This window comes from Zonotrichia albicollis, chromosome 34, assembly GCF_047830755.1.
Source record: "Zonotrichia albicollis isolate bZonAlb1 chromosome 34, bZonAlb1.hap1, whole genome shotgun sequence".
Taxonomy (NCBI): Eukaryota; Metazoa; Chordata; class Aves; order Passeriformes; family Passerellidae; genus Zonotrichia; species Zonotrichia albicollis.
Window position 1 is genome coordinate 541,997 of NC_133852.1, and position 20,860 is coordinate 562,856.

At 49.3% G+C, this 20,860-nt stretch overlaps 1 protein-coding gene and 1 long non-coding RNA gene across 21 annotated transcripts; one reads left to right on the forward strand and one right to left on the reverse strand.

Annotated features, from left to right (window-relative positions):
- Positions 1-6: 6 nt before the first annotated feature.
- On the reverse strand, positions 7-20,683 carry PFKFB1 (6-phosphofructo-2-kinase/fructose-2,6-biphosphatase 1). Of its 3 annotated transcripts, none has more exons than XM_074531267.1 (14): positions 20,536-20,683; positions 17,058-17,183; positions 16,867-16,963; positions 16,161-16,221; positions 15,946-16,020; positions 12,795-12,851; positions 11,538-11,659; positions 8,885-9,092; positions 5,341-5,505; positions 3,567-3,671; positions 3,356-3,485; positions 3,196-3,258; positions 250-314; positions 7-120 (listed from the first exon to the last, which is right to left on the reverse strand). In XM_074531267.1, the coding sequence occupies exons 1-14, from the start codon at positions 20,561-20,563 to the stop codon at positions 61-63; spliced, it is 1,362 nt and encodes a 453-aa protein (XP_074387368.1). In that variant the 5' UTR covers positions 20,564-20,683; the 3' UTR covers positions 7-60. The 3 variants fall into 3 exon arrangements, with proteins under 3 accessions (XP_074387368.1, XP_074387369.1, XP_074387367.1); XM_074531268.1 differs by having other exon boundaries at positions 5,359-5,505; positions 16,155-16,221; XM_074531266.1 differs by having other exon boundaries at positions 16,155-16,221.
- Positions 5,503-8,980, forward strand: LOC141726415 (uncharacterized). Of its 18 annotated transcripts, none has more exons than XR_012577645.1 (4): positions 5,503-7,970; positions 8,101-8,139; positions 8,242-8,280; positions 8,833-8,970. It is a non-coding gene; the product is annotated as an uncharacterized LOC141726415 (long non-coding RNA). The 18 variants fall into 18 exon arrangements; XR_012577650.1 differs by lacking the exons at positions 8,101-8,139; positions 8,242-8,280 and adding an exon at positions 8,061-8,100 and having other exon boundaries at positions 5,503-7,589; positions 7,640-7,970; positions 8,755-8,861; XR_012577646.1 differs by lacking the exons at positions 8,101-8,139; positions 8,242-8,280 and adding an exon at positions 8,061-8,100 and having other exon boundaries at positions 5,503-7,567; positions 7,612-7,970; positions 8,755-8,861.
- Positions 20,684-20,860: the final 177 nt, after the last annotated feature.

Here is a 20,860-nt window from a genome sequence, read left to right on the forward strand (position 1 = left end):
CCAGACTGGGTTGTGCAAGGTTTAATTTTTAATTTTGGGGTGGGGGCTCCCCTTTTCCCCTCAGAAATGCTCGGGGACGGTGTTGAGGGCGTCGGCTGCAGTGCGGTTGATATCGACGTTCTGTGGGGTGAAAATTTGGGGTTTTGGGGGATTTTTCCCCAAATTTAACCCCCCCAGAAGTTATTTTGAGGGGGGGTTATTGGGGTCTGCACGCTGGTTTTGGGGTGGATTTGGGGAGGGGGCTCTCACCTGGGGTCGGGCCCGGTGGGTGTTCACGGCCTCGATGTTGAGGAAGATGGACTCGACCTCACAGCCTGGGCAGGGAGGGAGGGATTGGGGGGATTGTCCCAAATTTTGGGGGATTGTCCCCATTTTGGGGGGATTGTCCCCATTTTGGGGGGAATTGTCCCCTTTTTGGGGTGGGACACAGAGGGATTGTCCCCATTTTGGGGGGATTGTCCCCTTTTTGGGGTGGGATACAGAGGGATTGTCCTCATTTTGGGGGGATTGTTCCAAATTTTGGGGGGATTGTCCTCATTTTGGGGGGATTGTCCCAAATTTTGGGGGGATTGTCCTCATTTTGGGGGAATTGTCGCCTTTATGGGGTGGGACACAGAGGGATTGTCCCCATTTTGGGGGGAATTGTCCTCATTTTGGGGGGAATTGTCCCCTTTTTGGGGTGGGACACAGAGGGATTGTCCCCATTTTGGGGGGATTGTCCTCATTTTGGGGGGATTGTCCCCATTTTGGGGGGATTGTCCCCATTTTGGGGGGATTGTTCCCATTTTGGGGGGATTGTTCCCATTTTGGGGGGATTGTCCCAAATTTTGGGGGGATTGTCCCCATTTTGGGGGAACTGTCCCCATTTTGGGGGGATTGTCCCCATTTTGGGGGGATTGTCCCAAATTTTGGGGGGATTGTCCTCATTTTGGGGGGATTGTCCCCATTTTGGGGGGATTGTCTCCATTTTGGGGGGATTGTCCCAAATTTTGGGGGGATTGTCCTCATTTTGGGGGGGAATTGTCCCCATTTTGGGGGGAATTGTCCCAAATTTTGGGGGGATTGTCCCCATTTTGGGGGGATTGTCCCCATTTTGGGGGGATTGTCCCAAATTTTGGGGGGATTGTCCTCATTTTGGGGGGGAATTGTCCCCATTTTGGGGGGAATTGTCCCAAATTTTGGGGGGATTGTCCCCATTTTGGGAGGATTATCCTCATTTTGGGGGGATTGTCCCCATTTTGGGGGGATTGTTCCCATTTTGGGGGGAATTGTCCCAAATTTTGGGGGGAATTGTCCTCATTTTGGGGGGGGACACAGAGGGATTGTCCTCATTTTGGGGGAATTGTCCCCAATTTTGGGGGGATTGTCCCCATTTTGGGGGGATTGTCCCCATTTTGGGGGAATTGTCCTCATTTTGGGGGGATTGTCCTCATTTTGGGGGGATTGTCCTCATTTTGAGGGGATTGTCCCCATTTTGGGGGGATTGTCCCCATTTTGGGGGGATTGTCCCCATTTCGGGGGGATTGTCCCAAATTTTGGGGGGAATTGTCCCCATTTTGGGGGGATTGTCCCCATTTTGGGGGATTGTCCCCATTTTGGGGGAATTGTCCTCATTTTGGGGGGAATTGTCCTCATTTTGGGGGGAATTGTCCCCTTTTTGGGGTGGGACACAGAGGGATTGTCCCCATTTTGGGGGGATTGTCCCCAATTTTGGGGGGATTGTCCTCATTTTGGGGGGATTGTCCCCATTTTGGGGGGAATTGTCCTCATTTTGGGGGGATTGTCCTCATTTTGGGGGGATTGTTCCAAATTTTGGGGGGATTGTTCCAAATTTTGGGGGGATTGTCCTCATTTTGGGGGGATTGTTCCAAATTTTGGGGGGATTGTCCCCATTTTGGGGGGATTGTCCCAAATTTTGGGGGGATTGTCCTCATTTTGGGGGGATTGTCCCCATTTTGGGGGGATTGTTCCCATTTTGGGGGGATTGTCCTCATTTTGGGGGGATTGTTCCCACTTTGGGGGGAATTGTCCCCATTTTGGGGGGATTGTTCCAAATTTTGGGGGGATTGTCCCAAATTTTGGGGGGATTGTCCCAAATTTTGGGGGGATTGTCCCCATTTTGGGGGGATTGTCCACATTTTGGGGGGATTGTTCCAAATTTTGGGGGGATTGTCCCAAATTTTGGGGGGATTGTCCCCATTTTGGGGGGATTGTTCCAAATTTTGGGGGGATTGTCCCCATTTTGGGGGATTGTCCCCATTTTGGGGGGAATTGTCCCCTTTTTGGGGTGGGACACAGAGGGATTGTCCCCATTTTGGGGGGATTGTCCTCATTTTGGGGGGATTGTCCCCATTTTGGGGGATTGTCCCCATTTTGGGGGGAATTGTCCCCATTTTGGGGGGAATTGTCCCCTTTTTGGGGTGGGACACAGAGGGATTGTCCCCATTTTGGGGGGATTGTCCCTTTTTTGGGGGGAATTGTTCCTAATTCTGGGAGGAACACAAATCCCCTTTTTGGGGGAAATTGTCCCCATTTTCTTTGGGTTGGGACACGGGGGGATTGTCCCCATTTTGGGGTGGCACATGGGGGGGACAGTCCCTTTTTGGGGGACTTTGTCCCCTTTTCTGAGAGGAACCCAAACCCCCTTTTTGGGGGAATTGTCCCCATTTTCTGGGAGAAACACAAACCCCCTTTTTGGGGGAATTGTCCCCAATTCTGAGAGGGACACAAATCCCTTTTTTATGAGGAATTGTCCCCATTTGCTGAGAGGAACCCAAACCCCTTTTTGGGGGAATTGTCCCCATTTTCTGAGAGGAACCCAAACCCCTTTTTGGGGAAATTGTCCCCATTTGCTGAAAGGAACCCAAACTCCCTTTTAGGGAGGAATTGTCCCCAATTCTTGAAAGAACCCAAACCCCTTTTTTGGGGGAATTGTCCCCATTTTCTGAGAGGAACCCAAACCCCTTTTTTGGGGGAAATTGTCCCCATTTTGGGGTGGTACACAGGGGGATATAATCCCTCTTTGGGGGAATCGTCCCCATTTTCTCAGAGGAACCCAAACCCCTTTTTTGGAGGGAATTGTCCCCAGTTCTGAAAGGAACCCAAATCCCTTTTTTGGGGGAATTGTCCCCAATTCTGAAAGGAACCCAAACCCCATTTTGTGACGAATTGTCCCCATTTTGGGCTGACACTCACCGTAAGCCACCGGCGTCAGCTTCAGCACCGTGTGCAGGGGACACTTGAGGTAGGGCAGCTCATCTGGGTGAGAGATTCACCCAAACCCAGGTGGGCACAGCAGCTCTGGGCTGTCCCCAGGGTGTCCCCAAGGTGTCCCCAAGTGTCCCCAAGGCCTCACCCGCGCTCTTGTCCAGGAAATAAGCCAGCAGGCAGCGCATGACAGCCTGGTGGCAAACCACCAGCACGTTCTCCTGCCGCTCCAGCTCCATGATCACGGGCTCCAAACGCTGCACCAGGTCCTCGTAGGACTGGGGAGGGGGTTCAGGAGGGTCCCCAGACCCTTTTTTGGGGGGTTTTTGGGGTTTTTTGGGGTTTTTTTTTGGGGTTACCTCGCCCCTGGGGTAGCGGTAGCGGTATTTGTCCTGGTCGCGCAGCGCCAGCTCCTTGGGGTAACGCTCCTGGATCTCCTCGTAGGTCATCTCCTCACACACGCCCTGGGAGGCCACAAACCGACCCAGAATTGCCACAAATGGCCCCAAAAGGACTCTAAATTGCTCCAAATGGCCCCAGAATTACCCCAGATGGCACCAAAATTGCCACAAACGGACCCAGAATTGCCACAAATGGCAACAAAATTGCCATAAATGGACCCAAAATTGCCCCAGATGGACACAAATGGACCCAAAATTGCCACAAATGGCACCAAAATTACCCCAATCGGACACAAATGGCCCCAAAATTGCCATAAATGGCCCCAAAATTGCCACAAATGGCACCAAAATTGCCACAAATGGCCCCAAAATTGCCCCAGACGGACACAAATGGCCCCAAAATTGCCAGAAATGGCCCCAAAATTGCCACAAATGGCTCCAAAATGACCCCAAATTGCCCTAAAATGACCACAAATAGTCCCAAAATTACTCCCAAGTGGCCCCAGATGACCATAAATGACCCCAAATGGCTCCAAAATGACCCCAAATGGCTCCCAAAATGACCCTAAATGGATTTCAGTGACCCCAAATGACCCTGAATGAATTGAAGCAACCCCAAATGACCATAAATGACCCCAAACGAATTCCAGTAACCCCAAATGGCCCCAAATGAATTCCAGTGACCTCAAAATGACCCAAAATGCCCCCAAATGGATTTCAGTCACCCCAAAATGACCTCAAAAGAATTCCAGTGACCCCAAATCCAATGACCCCAGAAGAATTCCAGTAACCCCAAATGGCCCCAAATAAATTCCAGTAACCCTGAATGGCCCCAAATGGATTTCAGTCACCCCAAAATGACCCCAAATGAATTCCAGTAACCCCAAAATGAACCCAGAGGAATTCCAGTGACCCCAAATGAATTCCAGTAACCCCAAATGGCCTCAGAGGAATTCCAGTGACTCCAATTGTCCCCAAATAAATTTCAGTGACCTCAAAATGACCTGACCTCAAAATGACCCCAAATGGATTCCAGTAACCCCAGATGACCCCAAATGGATTCCAGTAACCCCAAATGACCCCAGATGACTTCCAGTAACCCCAAATGAATTCCAGTAACCCCAAATGGATTTCAGTTACTCAAAAGAATTCCAGTGACCCCAAATCCAATGACCCCAGAAGAATTCCAGTGACCCCAAAATGACCCCAGATGAATTCCAGTAACCCCAAATGTCCCCAAATAAATTCCAGTGACCTCAAAATGCCCCCAAATGGATTTCAGTCACCCAAAAATGACCCCAAACGAATTCCAGTGACCCCAAATGGCCCCAAATGAATTCCAGTAACCCCAAAATGACCCCAAATGCCCCCAAATAAATTCCAATAACCCCAAAATGACCCCAAATGGATTCCAGTAACCCCAAAATGGCCCCAAAGGAATTCCAGTGACCTCAAAATGACCCAAAATGGATTCCAATAACCCCAAATGGATTTCAGTCACCCCAAATGGCCCCAAACGAATTCCAGTAATCCCAAAATGACCCCAAATGGATTCCAGTAACCCCAAAATGCCCCCAAATGGATTTCAGTCACCCCAAATGACCCCAAATGAATTCCAGTAACCCCAAATGTCCCCAAATAAATTCCGGTGACCTCAAAATGACCCAAAATGGCCCCAAATGTCCCCAAATAAATTCCAGCGACCTCAAAACGCCCCAAAATGCCCCCAGACCCCCGGATTGTGGCTCACGGCGTCGATCTCGTTGAGCGCCTTCCACTGCTCGTAGGGCACGCCCAGCGCCTCGGCCGTCTGGATGCTTCTCCTCATGTGGCTCGTCCACACCTTCAGCTCGGGGATCTCCTGGCTGCGGATGAACCGCGCCAGCGCCTGCGCGTACTGCGGGGGCGGGGCTGTGTCCGTCTGTCCGGCCGGCTGTCCCGCTGGGAACAGCCCGCGCCTCATAGCAGGGAGTGTGGGCTAAGCCCCGCCCCCTTTGTGGGCGTGGTTTGGTTGGTTGGCCACGCCCTGTGGTGCTGGTGGGTGTGGCCACCAGCTGTGGCTTCTCCTATCCCATTGGCGCTCCATAGCAGGGAGTGTGGGCTAAGCCCCGCCCCCGTTGTGGGCGTGGTTTGGTTGGTTGGGCACACCCTGTGGTGCTGGTGGGTGTGGCCTCGTGTAGCACCGCCCCCTGGCCACCAGGTGAGGATTTGTCTGTCCTGCTGGCCTCTTAACAGGGAGTGTGGTCTAAGCCCCGCCCCTTTGTGGGAGTGGTTTTGTTGGTTGGCCACGCCCTGTGGTGCTGGTGGGTGTGGCCGCGTGAAGCTCCACCCCCCTGGTCAACAGGTGTGGCCGTTTCTCTCCCTCTGTCCGTCTGTCCTGCCAGGCGCAGCCTGCACCCCATAGCAGGGAGTGTGGGCTAAGCCCCGCCCCTTTGTAGGCGTGGTTTGTTGGTTAGCCCCGCCCTGTGGTGCTGGTGGGTGTGGCCACCAGCTGTGGCTTCTCCTGTCCCTCTGTCTGTCCTATTGGTGCCCCATAGCAGGGAATGTGGGCTAAGCCCCGCCCCTTTGTGGGTGTGGTTTGATTACTTGACTCCGCCCCATGGTGCTTGTGGGTGTGGCCTCGTGTAGCTCCACCCCCCTGGTCAACAGGTGTGGCTTTGTCTGTCCCTCTGTCCGTCTGTCCCACTGGCACCCTGTAGCTGGGAGTGTGGGCTAAGCCCCGCCCCTTTGTGGGTGTGGTTTGGTTGTTTAGTTCTGCCCTTTGACGCTGGTGGGTGTGGCCTCATGTAGCTCCGCCTCCCTGACCACCAGGTGTGTCTTTGTCCGTGTGTCTGTCCAGCCCGCACCCTGTAGGTTGGAGTGTGGGCTAAGCCACGCTTCTTTGTGGGCGTGGTTTGGTTGGTTGGCCACACCCTGTGATGCCTGTGGGTGTGGCCTCGTGTAGCACCACCCCTCTGGCCGCCAGGTGTGGCTTTGTCTGTCCGTCTGTCCTGCTGGCACCCTGTAGCTGGGAGTGTGGGCTAAGCCCCGCCCCTTTGTGGGTGTGGTTTGGTTGTTTAGTTCTGCCCTTTGACGCTGGTGGGTGTGGCCTCATGTAGCTCCGCCCCCCTGACCACCAGGTGTGTCTTTGTTTGTCCGTGTGTCTGTCCAGCCTGCACCCTGTAGGTTGGAGTGTGGGCTAAGCCATGCTTCTTTGTGGGCGTGGTTTGGTTGGTTGGCCACACCCTGTTGTGCTGGTGGGTGTGGCCTCGTGTAGCTCCGCCCCCCCGGTCAACAGGTGTGGCTGTGTCTCTCCCTCTGTCCATCTGTCCTGCCAGGCACAGCCCGCACCCCATAGCAGGGAGTGTGGGCTAAGCCCCACCCCTTTGTGAGTGTGGTTTGGTTGTTTAGTTCTGTCTTGTGACGCTGGTGGGTGTGGCCTCGTGTAGCTCCACCCCCCTAGCCATGTCGGTTTTCCTGTCCCTCTGTCCGTCTGTCCTATTGGCACCCCATAGCAGGGAGTGTGCACTAAGCCCCGCCCCTTTGTGGGTGTGGTTTGGTTGGTTGGCTCCTCCCCATGTGCTGGTGGGCGTGACCTCCTGTAGCTCCACCCCCAGCCTCACCTGATGGCTGTGGTGGGATGTTCCTGTGTCCCCCAGGTGTGTCCCCATAAGGTGACCCTTCTGTGACCTCACCTGTTCTCCATGAGAGGACATCTCCCAGGTGTGTCCCCACAGGGTCACCTGGCTGTCACCTCACCTGTTCTGCATGAGGTGACATCTCCCAGGTGTGTCCCTGTGTCCCCCAGGTGTGTCCTCCCACAAGGTGACCCTGTTGTGTCCCCACCTGTTCCCCACGGGGTGACAGAGCCGAGTTGCCCCTGATGCGGCCGCGCAGGTTGAGCTGGCTCTGACCCCAGGTGTATAAGGTGACATCCCCAGGTGTGTCCCCGCAAGGTGTGTCCCTGTGTCCCCAGGTGTGTGACATCCCCAGGTGTATAAGGTGACATCCCCAGGTGTATAAGGTGACATCCCCAGGTGTGTCCCCACAAGGTGACATCCCCAGGTGTGTGACATCCCCAGGAGTGTCCCCAGGTGTGTCCCCACCTCACCTGTTCCCCGCGGGGTGACAGGGCCGAGTCGCCCCCGATGCGGCCGCGCAGGTTGAACTGTCTGTGACCCCAGGTGTATAAGGTGACATCCCCAGGTGTGTCCCCACAAGGTGTGTCCCTGTGTCCCCACAAGGTGACCTCACCTGTTCCCCGCGGGGTGACAGCACCGAGTCGCCCCCGATGCGGCCACGCAGGCTGAGCTGGCTCTGAGCCCAGGTGTGTGACATCCCCAGGTGTATAAGGTGACATCCCCAGGTGTGTGACATCCCCAGGTGTGTCCCCAGCTCACCTGTTCCCCGCGGGGTGACAGCGCCGAGTTGCTACCGATGCGGCCGCGCAGGTTGAGCTGGATGTGAGCCCAGGTGTGTCCCCACAAGGTGACATCCCCAGGTGTGTCCCCAGGTGTATAAGGTGACATCCCCAGGTGTGTGACATCCCCAGGTGTGTCCCCAGGTGTGTCCCCACCTCACCTGTTCTCCCCGGGGTGACAGCACCGAGTCGCCCCCGATGCGGCCGCGCAGGTTGACCTGGCTCTGAGCCCAGGTGTATAAGGTGACATCCCCAGGTGTGTGACATCCCCAGGTGTGTCCCCAGCTCACCTGCTCCCCGCGGGGTGACAGGGCCGAGTCCCCCCCGATGCGGCCGTGCAGGTTGAGCTGGCTGTGAGCCCAGGTGTGTCCCCACCATGTCACCTGGTTGTCACCTCACCTGTTCCCCGCGGGGTGACAGGGCCGAGTCCCCCCCGATGCGGCCGTGCAGGTTGAGCTGGCTGTGAGCCCGGGTGTGTCCCCACAAGGTGTGTCCCTGTGTCCCCAGGTGTGTCCCCACAAGGTGACCTCACCTGTTCTCCCCGGGGTGACAGGGCCGAGTCCCCCTGATGCGGCCGCGCAGGCTGAGCTGGCTCTGACCCCAGGTGTGTCCCCACAATGTCACCTGGTTGTCACCTCACCTGTTCCCCCCGGGGTGACAGCGCTGAGTCGCCCCCAATGCGGCCGCGCAGGTTGAGCTGGCTCTGAGCCCGGGTGTGTCCCCACAATGTCACCTGGTTGTCCCCAGCTCACCTGTTCCCCGCGGGGTGACAGGGCCGAGTCGCCCCCGATGCGGCCGCGCAGGTTGAGCTGGCTCTGAGCCCAGGTGTGTCCCCACAAGGTGTGTCCCTGTGTCCCCAGGTGTGTCCCCAGCTCACCTGTTCCCCGCGGGGTGACAGGGCCGAGTCGCCCCCGATGCGGCCGCGCAGGTTGAGCCGGCTCTCGCCGTGGCGGCTCAGGTAGATGGTGCGCGGCGTGACGTGGATGTTCATCAGGTAGTACACGGTGCGGCTCTGCACGTGGCCCTGCACGCGGTTGGCCAGGTAGCGCAGCCCCACGTCGAAGATCTTGATGTAGGACAGGGCACTGGGGGAATTCATAAATTCAGGGAATTGTATAAAAAAAAATTCATAAATTCAGTGAGGGAGAATTCATGAAATCAGTGAGGGGGAATTCATAAATTCAGTGAGAATTGATAAAATCAGTGCAGGCGAATTAATAAAATCAGTGAGGGGGGATTCATAAATTCAGTGAGGGGGAATTCATAAATTCAGTGAGGGAGAATTCATGAAATCAGTGTGGGGGAATTCATAAAATCAGTGGGGGAATTCATAAATTCAGTGAAGGGGAATTTATAAAATCAGTGAGGGGGAATTCATAAAATCAGTGAGAATTGATAAAGTCAGTGAGGGAGAATTCATAAAATCAGTGAATTATATTAAAAAAAAACCATAAATTCAGTGAGGGAGAATTCATGAAATCAGTGAGGGAGAATTCATAAATTCAGTGAGGGGAAATTTATAAAATCAGTGAGAGTGAATTCATAAAATCATCACTGAGGGAGAATTCATAAAATCCATGAGGGGGAATTTATAAAATCATCAGTGAGGGGGAATTCATAAAATCCATGAGGGGGAATGCGTAAAATAATCCGTGAGGGGGAGTTCATAAAATCAGGGAATTACATTAAAAAAACCCTAATAAATTCAGTGAGGGAGAATTCATGAAATCAGTGAGGGAGAATTAATAAAATCAGTGCAGGCGAATTAATAAAATCAGTGAGGGGGAATTTATAAATTCAGTGAGAATTGATAAAATCAGTGGAGGAGAATTGATAAAATCAGTGAGGGAGAATTCATAAATTCAGTGAAGGGGAATTTATAAAATCGGTGAGGGGGAATTCATAAAATCAGGGAATTACATTTAAAAAAACCTAATAAATTCAGTGAGGGAGAATTCATGAAATCAGTGAGGGAGAATTCATAAATTCAGGGAGTTATTTTAAAAAAATCATAAAATCAGTGAGGGGGAATTCATAAATTCAGGGAGTTATTTTAAAAAAATCATAAAATCAGTGAGCGAGAATTCATAAATTCAATGAGGGGGAATTCGTAAAATAATCAGTGAGGGGGAATTCATAAAATCGGGGAATTATATAAAAAAAAGTTCATAAATTCAGTGAGGTAGAATTCATGAAATCAGTGAGGGGGAATTTATAAAATCAGTGAGGGGAAATTTAAAAAATCAGGGGGAATTCATAAATCAGTGAGAGGAAATTCATAAAATTATCACTGAGGGAGAATTGATAAAATCAGTGAGGGGGAATTCATAAAATCAGGGAATTATATTAAAAAAAATTCATAAATTCAGTGAGGGAGAATTCATGAAATCAGTGGGGGAATTCATATATTCAGCGAATTATTTTAAAAAAATCAATAAAAATAAAAAATAAATTAAAAAATACAAAAATAAAAAAAAATTTAAAAATCAAAAATTGAAAATAAATAAGAAAAATTAAATTAAAATAAATAAATGAATGAATAAATAAATGGAATGAATAAATAAGTAGAATTAAAATATTAAAAATAAGAATGAAAAAATTAAAAATAAAAAAGGAAATTTTAAAAATTAAAATAAAATAAATTAAATAAATAAAAATTAAATAGAAATAAATAAAATAAATAAAATCAAAATAAACAAAGTCAAAATGTATAAAAACCAAAACTAAACTAAAACAAATAAATAATTAAAAATAAAATCAAAAATAAAAATATAAAATAAAAAATCCAAAAAATAAAAAAATTTAAAATATTTTTTAAATTAAATAAATAAAATTTTTAAAAAAAACAACAAAAATCAAAATAAAACTAAAATCGACAAATAAAAATAAAAATAAAATAAAAAATAAACATATAATAAAATGTTTTGGGGGTGTTTTGGGTGTTTTAGGTGTTTTTGGGGTGGTTTTGGGGTGTTTTGGGTGTTTTTGGGGTGGTTTTGGCATGGTTTTGGATTGGTTTTGGGGTGTTTGTTTTGGGGGTGTTTCTGGGATGGTTTTTTGGGGTGTTTTTGGGATGGTTTTGGGACGTTTTTGGGGTGTTTTGGGTGGTTTTGGGGTATTTTTGGGGTGCTTTTGGGGTATTTTTGGGGTGTTTGTTTTTGGGGTGTTTTTGGGATGGTTTTTTGGGGTATTTTTGGAGTGGTTTTGGGATGTTTTTGGGGGTGTTTTTGGGGTGGTTTTGGGATGGTTTTTTGCGGTATTTTTGGGGTATTTTTGGGGTGTTTCTGGGGTGTTTTTGGGAGTGTTTTGCGATGTTTTTTGGGTGCTTGTGGGGTGTTTGTTTTTGGGGTGTTTTTGGGATGGTTTTTTGGGATGGTTTTTTGGGGTATTTTTGGGGTGTTTTTTGGGGTATTTTTGGGGTGGTTTTGGGGTGTTTCTGGGGTGTTTTTGGGGGTGTTTTGGGATGTTTTTTGGGTGGTTGTGGGCTGTTTGTTTTTGGGGTGTTTTTGGGGTGTTTCCGGGGTTGTCACCTGTCCAGCTCGTCGTCCAGGGGCTCGTAGGTGGCCTTGTAGCACTCGATGCGCTGCAGGAAATCGGCCACGGCCTCGTCCTGCCCGCGGCCCCGGTAATCGGGGCTGCTCAGCTTCACTTGCTGCGGGGGGGGGACACAATTGTCACCTCTGGGTCCCAACTGTCACCTCTGGGTCCCAACTGTCACCTCCAGGCCTCAATTGTCACCTCCCGGGCCCCGTTGTCACCGTCAGGCCTCAATTGTCGTCTCCAGATCCCCATTGTCACCTCCATGTCCCTGTTGTCACTTCCCAGCCACAATTGTCACCCTCAGGTCCTTGTTGTCATCTCCAGATCCCAATTGTCACCTCCATGTTCTTGTTGTCACCTCCCAGCCACAATTGTCACCTTCAGGTCCTTGTTGTCACCTCCAGGCCTCAGCTGTCATCTCCAGATCCCCATTGTCACCTCCATGTTCTTGTTGTCACCTCCCAGGCACAGCTGTCACTTCCATGTCCCAGTTGTCACCTCCTGGCTCCAGTTGTCACCTCCAGGCCTCAGTTGTCACCTCCCAGCCCCAGCTGTCACCCCCAGGCACCAGTTGTCACCTCCAGGTCCCCAGTTGTCACCTTCAAGTCCTTGTGACCTCCAGGCCTCAGTTGTCACCTCCAGATCCCCATTGTCACCTCCATGTTCTTGTTGTCACCTCCAGATCCCAGCTGTCACCTTTAGGCCCCAATTGTCACCTCCCAGACCCAGTTGTCACTTCCAGGCCTCACTTTTCATTTCTGGGCTCCAATTGTCACCTCCATGTCCCATTGTCACCTCCATGTCCCAATTGTCACCTTCAGCCCCCGTTGTCACCTCCATGTCCCTGTTGTCACTCCATGTTCCCATTGTCACCATGTCCCCATTGTCACCTTCAGCCCCCATTGTCACCATGTCCCCATTGTCACCTCCATGTCCCAGCTGTCACCTCCATGTCCCCATTGTCACCTCCATGTCCCATTGTCACCTTCAGCCCCCATTGTCCCCTCCATGTCCCATTGTCACCATGTCCCCATTGTCACCTCCATGTCCCCATTGTCACCTCCATGTCCCATTGTCACCTCCATGTCCCGTTGTCACCATGTCCCCGTTGTCACCTCCATGTCCCCATTGTCACCTCCATGTCCCAGCTGTCACCTCCCTGTCCCGTTGTCACCTCCATGTCCCCATTGTCACCTTCAGCCCCCATTGTCACCTCCATGTCCCATTGTCACACCCCAGGGTCTCACCTTGATGTTCTCCTCGATGATGGTGGGGTCATCACAGATGGACTCCACAAACAGGACCTGGGGGGGGGACAGGTGACACCCCCAAACTGTGTCACCAACCCCCATGCTGTGACACCCCAAACTGTCACCTACCTGTGCTGTGACACCTCCAAAAATTGTTCCACAGTGTCACCACCCTGTCATGCTGTGACACCCCAAAACTGTCACCTCCCCTTGTTGTGACAGCCCCAAAATGGTGCCACCACCCTTTCCCCATGCTGTGACACCCCAAAACTGTCACATCCTTGTACTGTGACATCCCAAAACTGTCACCCCCATGCTGTGACACCCCCAAATTGGTGTCACCTCCCCTTCATGCTCTAACACCCCAAAACTGTCACCTACCTGTGCTGTGACACCCCCAAACTCTGTCACCAACCCCTCCCCATGCTGTGACACCCCCAAATCGGTGTCACCACCCCCTCATGTTGTGACACCCCAAACTGTCACCACCCCCCTGCTGTGACACCCCCAAACTGTGTCACCTCCCCATGCTGTGACACCCCCAAAAACAGCACCACCCCCTGATGTGACACCCCAAAACTGTCACCTCCCTGTACTGTGACACCCCCAAATCCGTGCCACCACCGTGGTGTGACACCCCCAAACTGTCACCCCACCCATGCTGTGACACCCCCAAACTGTGTCACCTCCCCTTGTTGTGACAACCCCAAATCGGTGTCACCACCCCCCCTATGCTGTGACACCCCAAAACTGTCACGTCCCTGTACTGGGACACCCCCAAATTGGTGCCACCACCCTCCCAAAACCCCTCAAGACCCCCCCAAAACCTCTCAGGACCCCCCCAAATTCCCTCACGACCACCCAAAAATTCCTCAAAATTCCTCACGAACCCCCCTCAAAATTCCTCAAGTTCCCCCCCAAAATTCCCCACAAATTCCTCAAGACCCCCCCCAAATTTTCAAGACCCCCCCAAAACCACTCAGGACCCTCCCAAATTCCCTCACGACCACCCAAAAAGTTCCTCAAAATTCCTCAAGACCCCTCCAAAACCCCACAAATTCACCCCAAAATTCCTCAGAATTCCTCACGACCCCCCTCAAAATTCCTCAAGTCCCCCCCCTTAAAAAATTCCTCAAAATTCCTCACGAACCCCCCAAAAATTCCTCAAGACCCCCAAAAAGGTCCTCAAAATTCCTCAAGACCCCCCCCAAAACCCCACAAATTCACCCCAAAATTCCTCAAGACCCCCCTCAAAATTCCTCAGGACCCCCCCAAAATCCCTCAGGATCCCCGAAAATCCCCCAGGACCCCCCCAAATTCCTCAAGACCAAAATTCCTCAGGACCCCCCCAAAATCCCTCAGGACCCCCCAAATTCCCTCACGACCACCCAAAAATTCCTCACGAACCACCCCAAAAATTCCTCAAGACCCCCCCCAAAACCCCACAAATTCACCCCAAAATTCCTCAAAATTCCTCATGACCCCCCCCAAAATTCCTCAAGTCCCCCCCAAAAAATTCCTCAAGACCCCCCCAAAATCCCCCAGGACCCCCCCAAATTCCTCAAGACCCCCCCAAATTTTCAAGACCCCCCAAAACCCCTCAGGACCCCCCAAATTCCCTCACGACCACCCAAAAATTCCTCACGAACCACCCCAAAAATTCCTCAAGACCCCCCCCAAAACCCCACAAATTCACCCCAAAATTCCTCAAAATTCCTCACAACCCTCAAAATTCCTCATGACCCTCCCCCAAAATTCCCCCCAAATTCCTCATGACCCCCCCCCCAAGTTTTCAAGACCCCCAAAACCCCTCAGGACCCCCCAAATTCCCTCACAACCCCCAGAAAGTTCCTCAAAATTCCTCAAGACCCCCCCAAAACCCCACAAATTCACCCCAAAATTCCTCAAAATTCCTCATGACCCCCCCCCAAATTCCTCAAGACCCTCCCCCAAATTTTCAAGACCGCCCCAAAACCCATCAGGACCCCCCCAAATTCCCTCACGACCACCCAGAAATTCCTCAAAATTCCTCAAGACCCCCTCCCAAAACCCCCCAAATTCACCCCAAAATTCCTCAAAATTCCTCATGACCCCCCTCAAAATTCCTCAAGTCCCCCACCCTTAAAAAATTCCTCAAAATTCCTCATGACCCCCCTCAAAATTCCTCCCAGATTCCTCAAGACCCCCCAAAACCCTTCAGGAACCCCCAGATTCCCTCACGACCACCCAGAAATTCCTCAAAATTCCTCAAGACCCCCCCCCCAAAAACTCCTCACAACCCCCAAAAAGTTCCTCAAAATTCCTCAAGACCCCCCCAAAACCCCACAAATTCACCCCAAAATTCCTCAGAATTCCTCACGACCCCCCTCAAAATTCCTCAAGCCCCCCCCCAAAAATTCCTCAAAATTCCTCATGAACCCCCCAAAAATTCCTCAAGACCCCCAAAAAGGTCCCCAAAATTCCTCAAGACCCCCCCAAAACCCCCCAAATTCACCCCAAAATTCCTCAAGATCCCCCCCAAAATTCCTCAGGACCCCCCCAAAATTCATCAGGACCCCCCAAAATCCCCCAGGACCCCCCCAAATTTTCAAGATCCCCAAAACCACTCAGGAGCCCCCAAACTCCCTCACGACCACCCCAAAATTCCTCACGAACTCTCCAAAACCCCACAAATTCACCCCAAAATTCCTTAGAATTCCTCACGACGCCCCTCAAAATTCCTCAATTCCCCCCCCCAAAAAACTCCTCAAAATTCCTCACAACCCTCAAAATTCCTCACGAACCCCCCCCAAAAATTCTTCAAGACCCCCCCAAAACCCCACAAATTCACCCCAAAATTCCTCAGAATTCCTCAAGACCCCCCCAAAATTCCCCAGGACCCCCCCAAAATCCCTCAGGACGCCCCCAAATTCCTCAAGACCAAAATTCCTCAGGACCCCCCCAAAATCCCTCAGGACCCCCCAAAACCACTCAGGACCCCCCAAATTCCCTCACGAACCACCCCAAAAATTCCTCAAGACCCCCCCAAAACCCCACAAATTCACCCCAAAATTCCTCAGAATTCCTCAGGACCCCCCCCAAAATCCCTCAGGACCCCCCCAAGTCCCTCAGGACCCCCCAAAATCCCCCCGGCCCCCCCAGTTCCCACCTTGTACCCGTTTTCCTTGGCGAACTCCAGGATCACCTCCCGCCGCTCCCGCGTGGTGTTGGTGGCATCAAAAACCTTTTGTTGGCAAAAATCGGGGGCCAAATTTCAACAACCCCCCCCCCCCAAATATTTGGGGGTGAAATTCGTCCATTAAAGAGATGAATTCATTTTATTTTAAATTATTTTTCATTTGGGGAGGGGTCTCTCACCGCCACCTGCCCCTCCTCGGAGCTCAGGTACGTTCGCACGTCCTTCAGCGCAGCCAGAGCGCAGTGCCTGAAAAATCTGGGGGTTCAGCTCCCAAAATTTCACCCCAAAAAACCTCAAAACCTCAAAAATTCCCCCCAAAACCCCCAAATTACCCCAAAAAAACCCCAAAATTTCCCCCAAAACCCCAACATTTCCTTCAAAATAAACCAACATCCGAACATTTTCCCGAAAAAACCAAAACCCCAACATTTCCCCCAAAACCTCCTCAAAATTTCCCCCAAAATCCCTCTAAAATTCCCCCCCAAAAAAAACCCAAAATCCCAAAATTTCCCCCAAAAAACCCCCAAACCCCCCAAAATTTTCCCCCCAAAAATCCCTCTAAAATTCCACACCAAAAAAACTCAAATCCCAAAATATACCCCAAAAAACCCCCCAAAACCCCAAAAATTCCCCCCAAAACCCCCCCAAAAAACCCCACAACTCCCAAAATTCCCCCAAAAATCCTTCTAAAATTCCCCCCTAAAAACCCCAAAACCCCCCAAAATTTCCCCCAAAAAATTCCCCCAAAAATCCCCCAAACCCCCCCCAAAAAACCCAAAATTTTCCCCAAAACCCCCAAAAATCCCTCTAAAATTGCCCCAAAAATCCCAAAAATTCCCCCCAAAACCCCCAAAATTTCCCCAAAAAATCCCCAAAATTTCCCCTTCTAACCTCCGAATCTCCACCCCTTCGGGATTATCATGCCGGAAAAATTCATAATTTTTATAGTTGGGCACGGCTTCCCTGCGGTACTCCCCCACGTTGAACACTGTGGAACGACCCAGCACGGCTTTCAAACACTTTAGGACCCTACCAAAAAAATTTTTGGGGGGGGACCCCTGATCCCCCCAAAATTTCCTGACCTCGCGTGGGGGTGCCGATCCAGTTGAGGTAGCGGGTGAGTTTTCGGGAGATGTAGGTTTTACCCCGGGCTGGCAAACCCACCAGGATCACCATGGTGGGCACGTTGGTGAACTGGGGCACGCAGGCTGAGGGGGAGAAATAAAAAATTGAAATTTTTGAAGCCCCCTCATAAATCCTAAATGGGGTTTTGTAACTCTAAATTACCTCTAAACCCCAAAAAATTCCAATTTTGGGGTGAAAATATTTGTCCTGGAAAATTGAGAGAGCAAATTGGGGAGGGGGGGAAAGGAAAAATTGAAATTTTTAAACACCCTCATAAATCTTAAATGGGGTTTTGTAACTCTAAATTACCTCTAAACCCAAAAAATTCCAATTTTTGGGGTGAAAAATTTGTCCTGGAAAGGGAAATCCCTGCTTTGAAATCCCTAAGGGTGGAATTGGGGAGGGGGGAAAAAGAAATTTAAATTTTAAACCCCCCTGAGAAATCCTAAATTGGTTTTTGTACCCCCAAATCCCTCCCTGAACCCCCAAAAAATCCCAATTTTTGGGGTTAAAATATTTGTCCTGGAAAACTGAGAGAGCAAATTGGGGAGTGGGGAAAGGAAAAATTGAAATTTTTAAACCCCCTCATAAATCCTAAATGGGGTTTTGTAACTCTAAATTACCTCTGAACCCTAAAAAATCTCAATTTTTGGGGTGAAAATTTTGTCCTGAAAAGGGAAATCCCTGCTTTGAATACACCTAAGGGTGGAATTGGGGAGGGGGGAAAAATAAATTTAAATTTTAAACCCCCCTGAGAAATCCTGAATTGGAGTTTTGTAACCCTAAATTCCCTCTAAACCCCAAAAAATCCCAATTTTTGGGGTGAAAAATTTGTCCTGAAAAGGGAAATCCCTGCTTTGAAATCCCTAAGAGCAGATTGGGGAGAGGGGAAACAAAAAATTGAATTTTTTAAACACCCTCATAATCCTAAATGGGGTTTTGTAACTCTAAATTACCTCTAAACCCCAAAAAATTCCAATTTTTGGGGTGAAAATTTTGTTCTGGAAAGGGAAATCCCTGCTTTGAATACACCTAAAGGTGTTTTGGGTGGGGGGAAAAATAAATTTAAATTTTAAACCCCCCTGAGAAATCCTGAATTGGTTTTTGTACCCCTAAATTCCCTCTGAACCCCAAAAATTCCCAATTTTGGGGTGAAAAATTTGTCCTGGAAAATTGAGAGAGCAAATTGGGGAGTGGGGAAAGGAAAAATTGAAATTTTTAAACCCCCCCATAAATCCTAAATGGGGTTTTGTAACTCTAAATTACCTCTAAACCCCAAAAAATCCCAATTTTTGGGGTGAAAAATTTGTCCTGAAAAGGGAAATCCCTGCTTTGAATACACCTAAAAGTGTTTTGGGGAGGGGGGAACAAAAAATTGAAATTTTTAAAGCCCCCTCATAAATCCTAAATGGGGTTTTGTAACTCTAAATTACCTCTAAACCCCCAAAAATTCCAATTTTTTGGGGTGAAAAATTTGTCCTGGAAAGGGAAATCCCTGCTTTGAATACATCTAAAAGTGTGTTGGGGAGTGGTGAAAAAGAAATTTAAATTTTAATCCCCCCTGAGAAATCCTGAATTGGTTTTTGTACCCCTAAATCCCTCCCTGAACCCCCAAAAAAATCCCAATTTTGGGGTGAAAATATTTGTCCTGGAAAATTGAGTGAGCAAATTGGGGAGGGGGGAAAGGAAAAATTGAAATTTTTAAAGCCCCCCCATAAATCCTAAATGGGGTTTTGTAACTCTAAATTACCTCTAAACCCCCAAAAATTCCAATTTTGGGGTGAAAAATTTGTTCTGAAAAGGGAAATTTCTGCTTTGAATACCTCTAAGGGTGGATTGGAGAGGGGGGAAACAAAAAATTGAAATTTTTAAACACCCCCATAAATCCTAAATGGGGTTTTGTAACTCTAAATTACCTCTAAACCCCAAAAAATCCCAATTTTGGGGTTACAATATTTGTCCTGGAAAATTGAGAGAGCAAATTGGGGAGGGGGGAAAGGAAAAATTGAAATTCTTTCCCCTCCCTCCCCAATCTGCCCTTAGGGATATTCAAAGCAGGGATTTCCCTTTTCAGAACAAATTTTTCACCCAAAAATTGGGATTTTTGGGGGTTCAGGAGGGAATTTAGGGTTGAAAAACTCAATTTAGGATTTATCAGGGGGATTAAAATTGAAATTTTTCTTTCTCCCCAGTCCCCAATCCGCCCTTAGGGATTTCAAAGCAGGAGTTTCCCTTTCCAGAACAAAATTTTCACCCCAAAAATTGGGATTTTTGGGGTTCAGAGGTAATTTAGGGTTACAAAACCCCATTTAGGATTCATGGGGGGCTTTAAAAATTTCAATTTTTCCTTTTTGGGGTGAAAATTTTGTTCTGGAAAGGGAAATCCCTGCTTTGAATACCTCTAAGGGTGGATTGGAGAGGGGGGAAACAAAAATTTAAATTTTAATCTCCCCCATAAATCCTAAAATGGGGTTTTGTAACTCTAAATTACCTCTGAACCCCAAAAAATCCCAATTTTGGGGTGAAAAATTTGTCCTGAAAAGGGAAATCCCTGCTTTGAATACACCTAAAAGTGTTTTGGGGAGGGGGAAACAAAAAATTGAAATTTTTAAAGCCTCCCCATAAATCCTAAATGGGGGTTTTGTACCCCTAAATTCCCTCTGAACCCCAAAAAATTCCAATTTTTGGAGTGAAAGATTTGTCCTGGAAAGGGAAATCCCTGCTTTGAATACCCCTAAGGGTGGATTGAGGAGGAGGGAAAAATAAATTTAAATTTTAATCCCCCCTGAGAAATCCTAAATTGGTTTTAGTACCCCCAAATCCCTCCTGCACCCCAATTTTGGGTTAAAAAATTCCTTTTAAAATCAATTTTTAAGCAATTTAATTGCTGCCATCACAAGTGAAATCCCCCCAAATGTTATTTTTTTTTTGGGGGGGGATTTTCCCCTTTATCTCAAATCTGTGCCCCCCCCTCAAATTTTAACTCCCCAAAAATCCCAAATTGGTTTTTGTACCCCCAAATCCCTCCTGCACCCCAATTTTGGGTTGAAATTTTGCTTTTTAAAGCAATTTAATTGCTGCCCTCAGAAGTGAAATCCCCCCTCATGATTTTTTTTTTGGGGGGGGGAATTTTCCCCTTTATCTCAAATCTCCGCCCCCCGCCCTCAAATCCCACCCCCCAAATTTCACACCTGGGGTACAAAAAAAACCCCCAAAATTTATTTCTTATTTTAATTTAATTTAATTTTAATTTTATTTTAATTTTATTTCCGGGGGCGGGGGTCCCTTTGAGCCGCTCCGATGTCGCCGCCATGTCCCTCCCTCTGCCCCCCCCCCCTTTCAATGTCCCCGCTGTCCCTATCGCTGCCCCCCCCCTCAAAAAAAAAATTAAAATAAAATTATTTTTTAAATTTTTTATTTCCTTGTCCCTCTTACCTGGGATTTTGGGGGATTTCTCCTCCATTTTGGGGGCGGGGGGGGCCCCGCTCGGGGTTTCGGTGCCCCCCGAGAAGGTCGCGGGTAATTTTACACCAATGGGAGGGGACACGGGGGACAACGGGGGGGGGGGGGGGGGACACCGGACCCTGCCACCCCTTTGGGGGGGTCTCGAAATGGGGATTGAGACCCCCCCCGTTCTTTTTGGGACCCCCTTCTTTTTTGGGACCCCCATTTTTAGGACCCAGATTTTTAGGATTCCCCCCCTTTTTTGGGACCCCCCATTTCTTTTAGGACCCCACGTTTTTAGCACCCCCATTTTTAG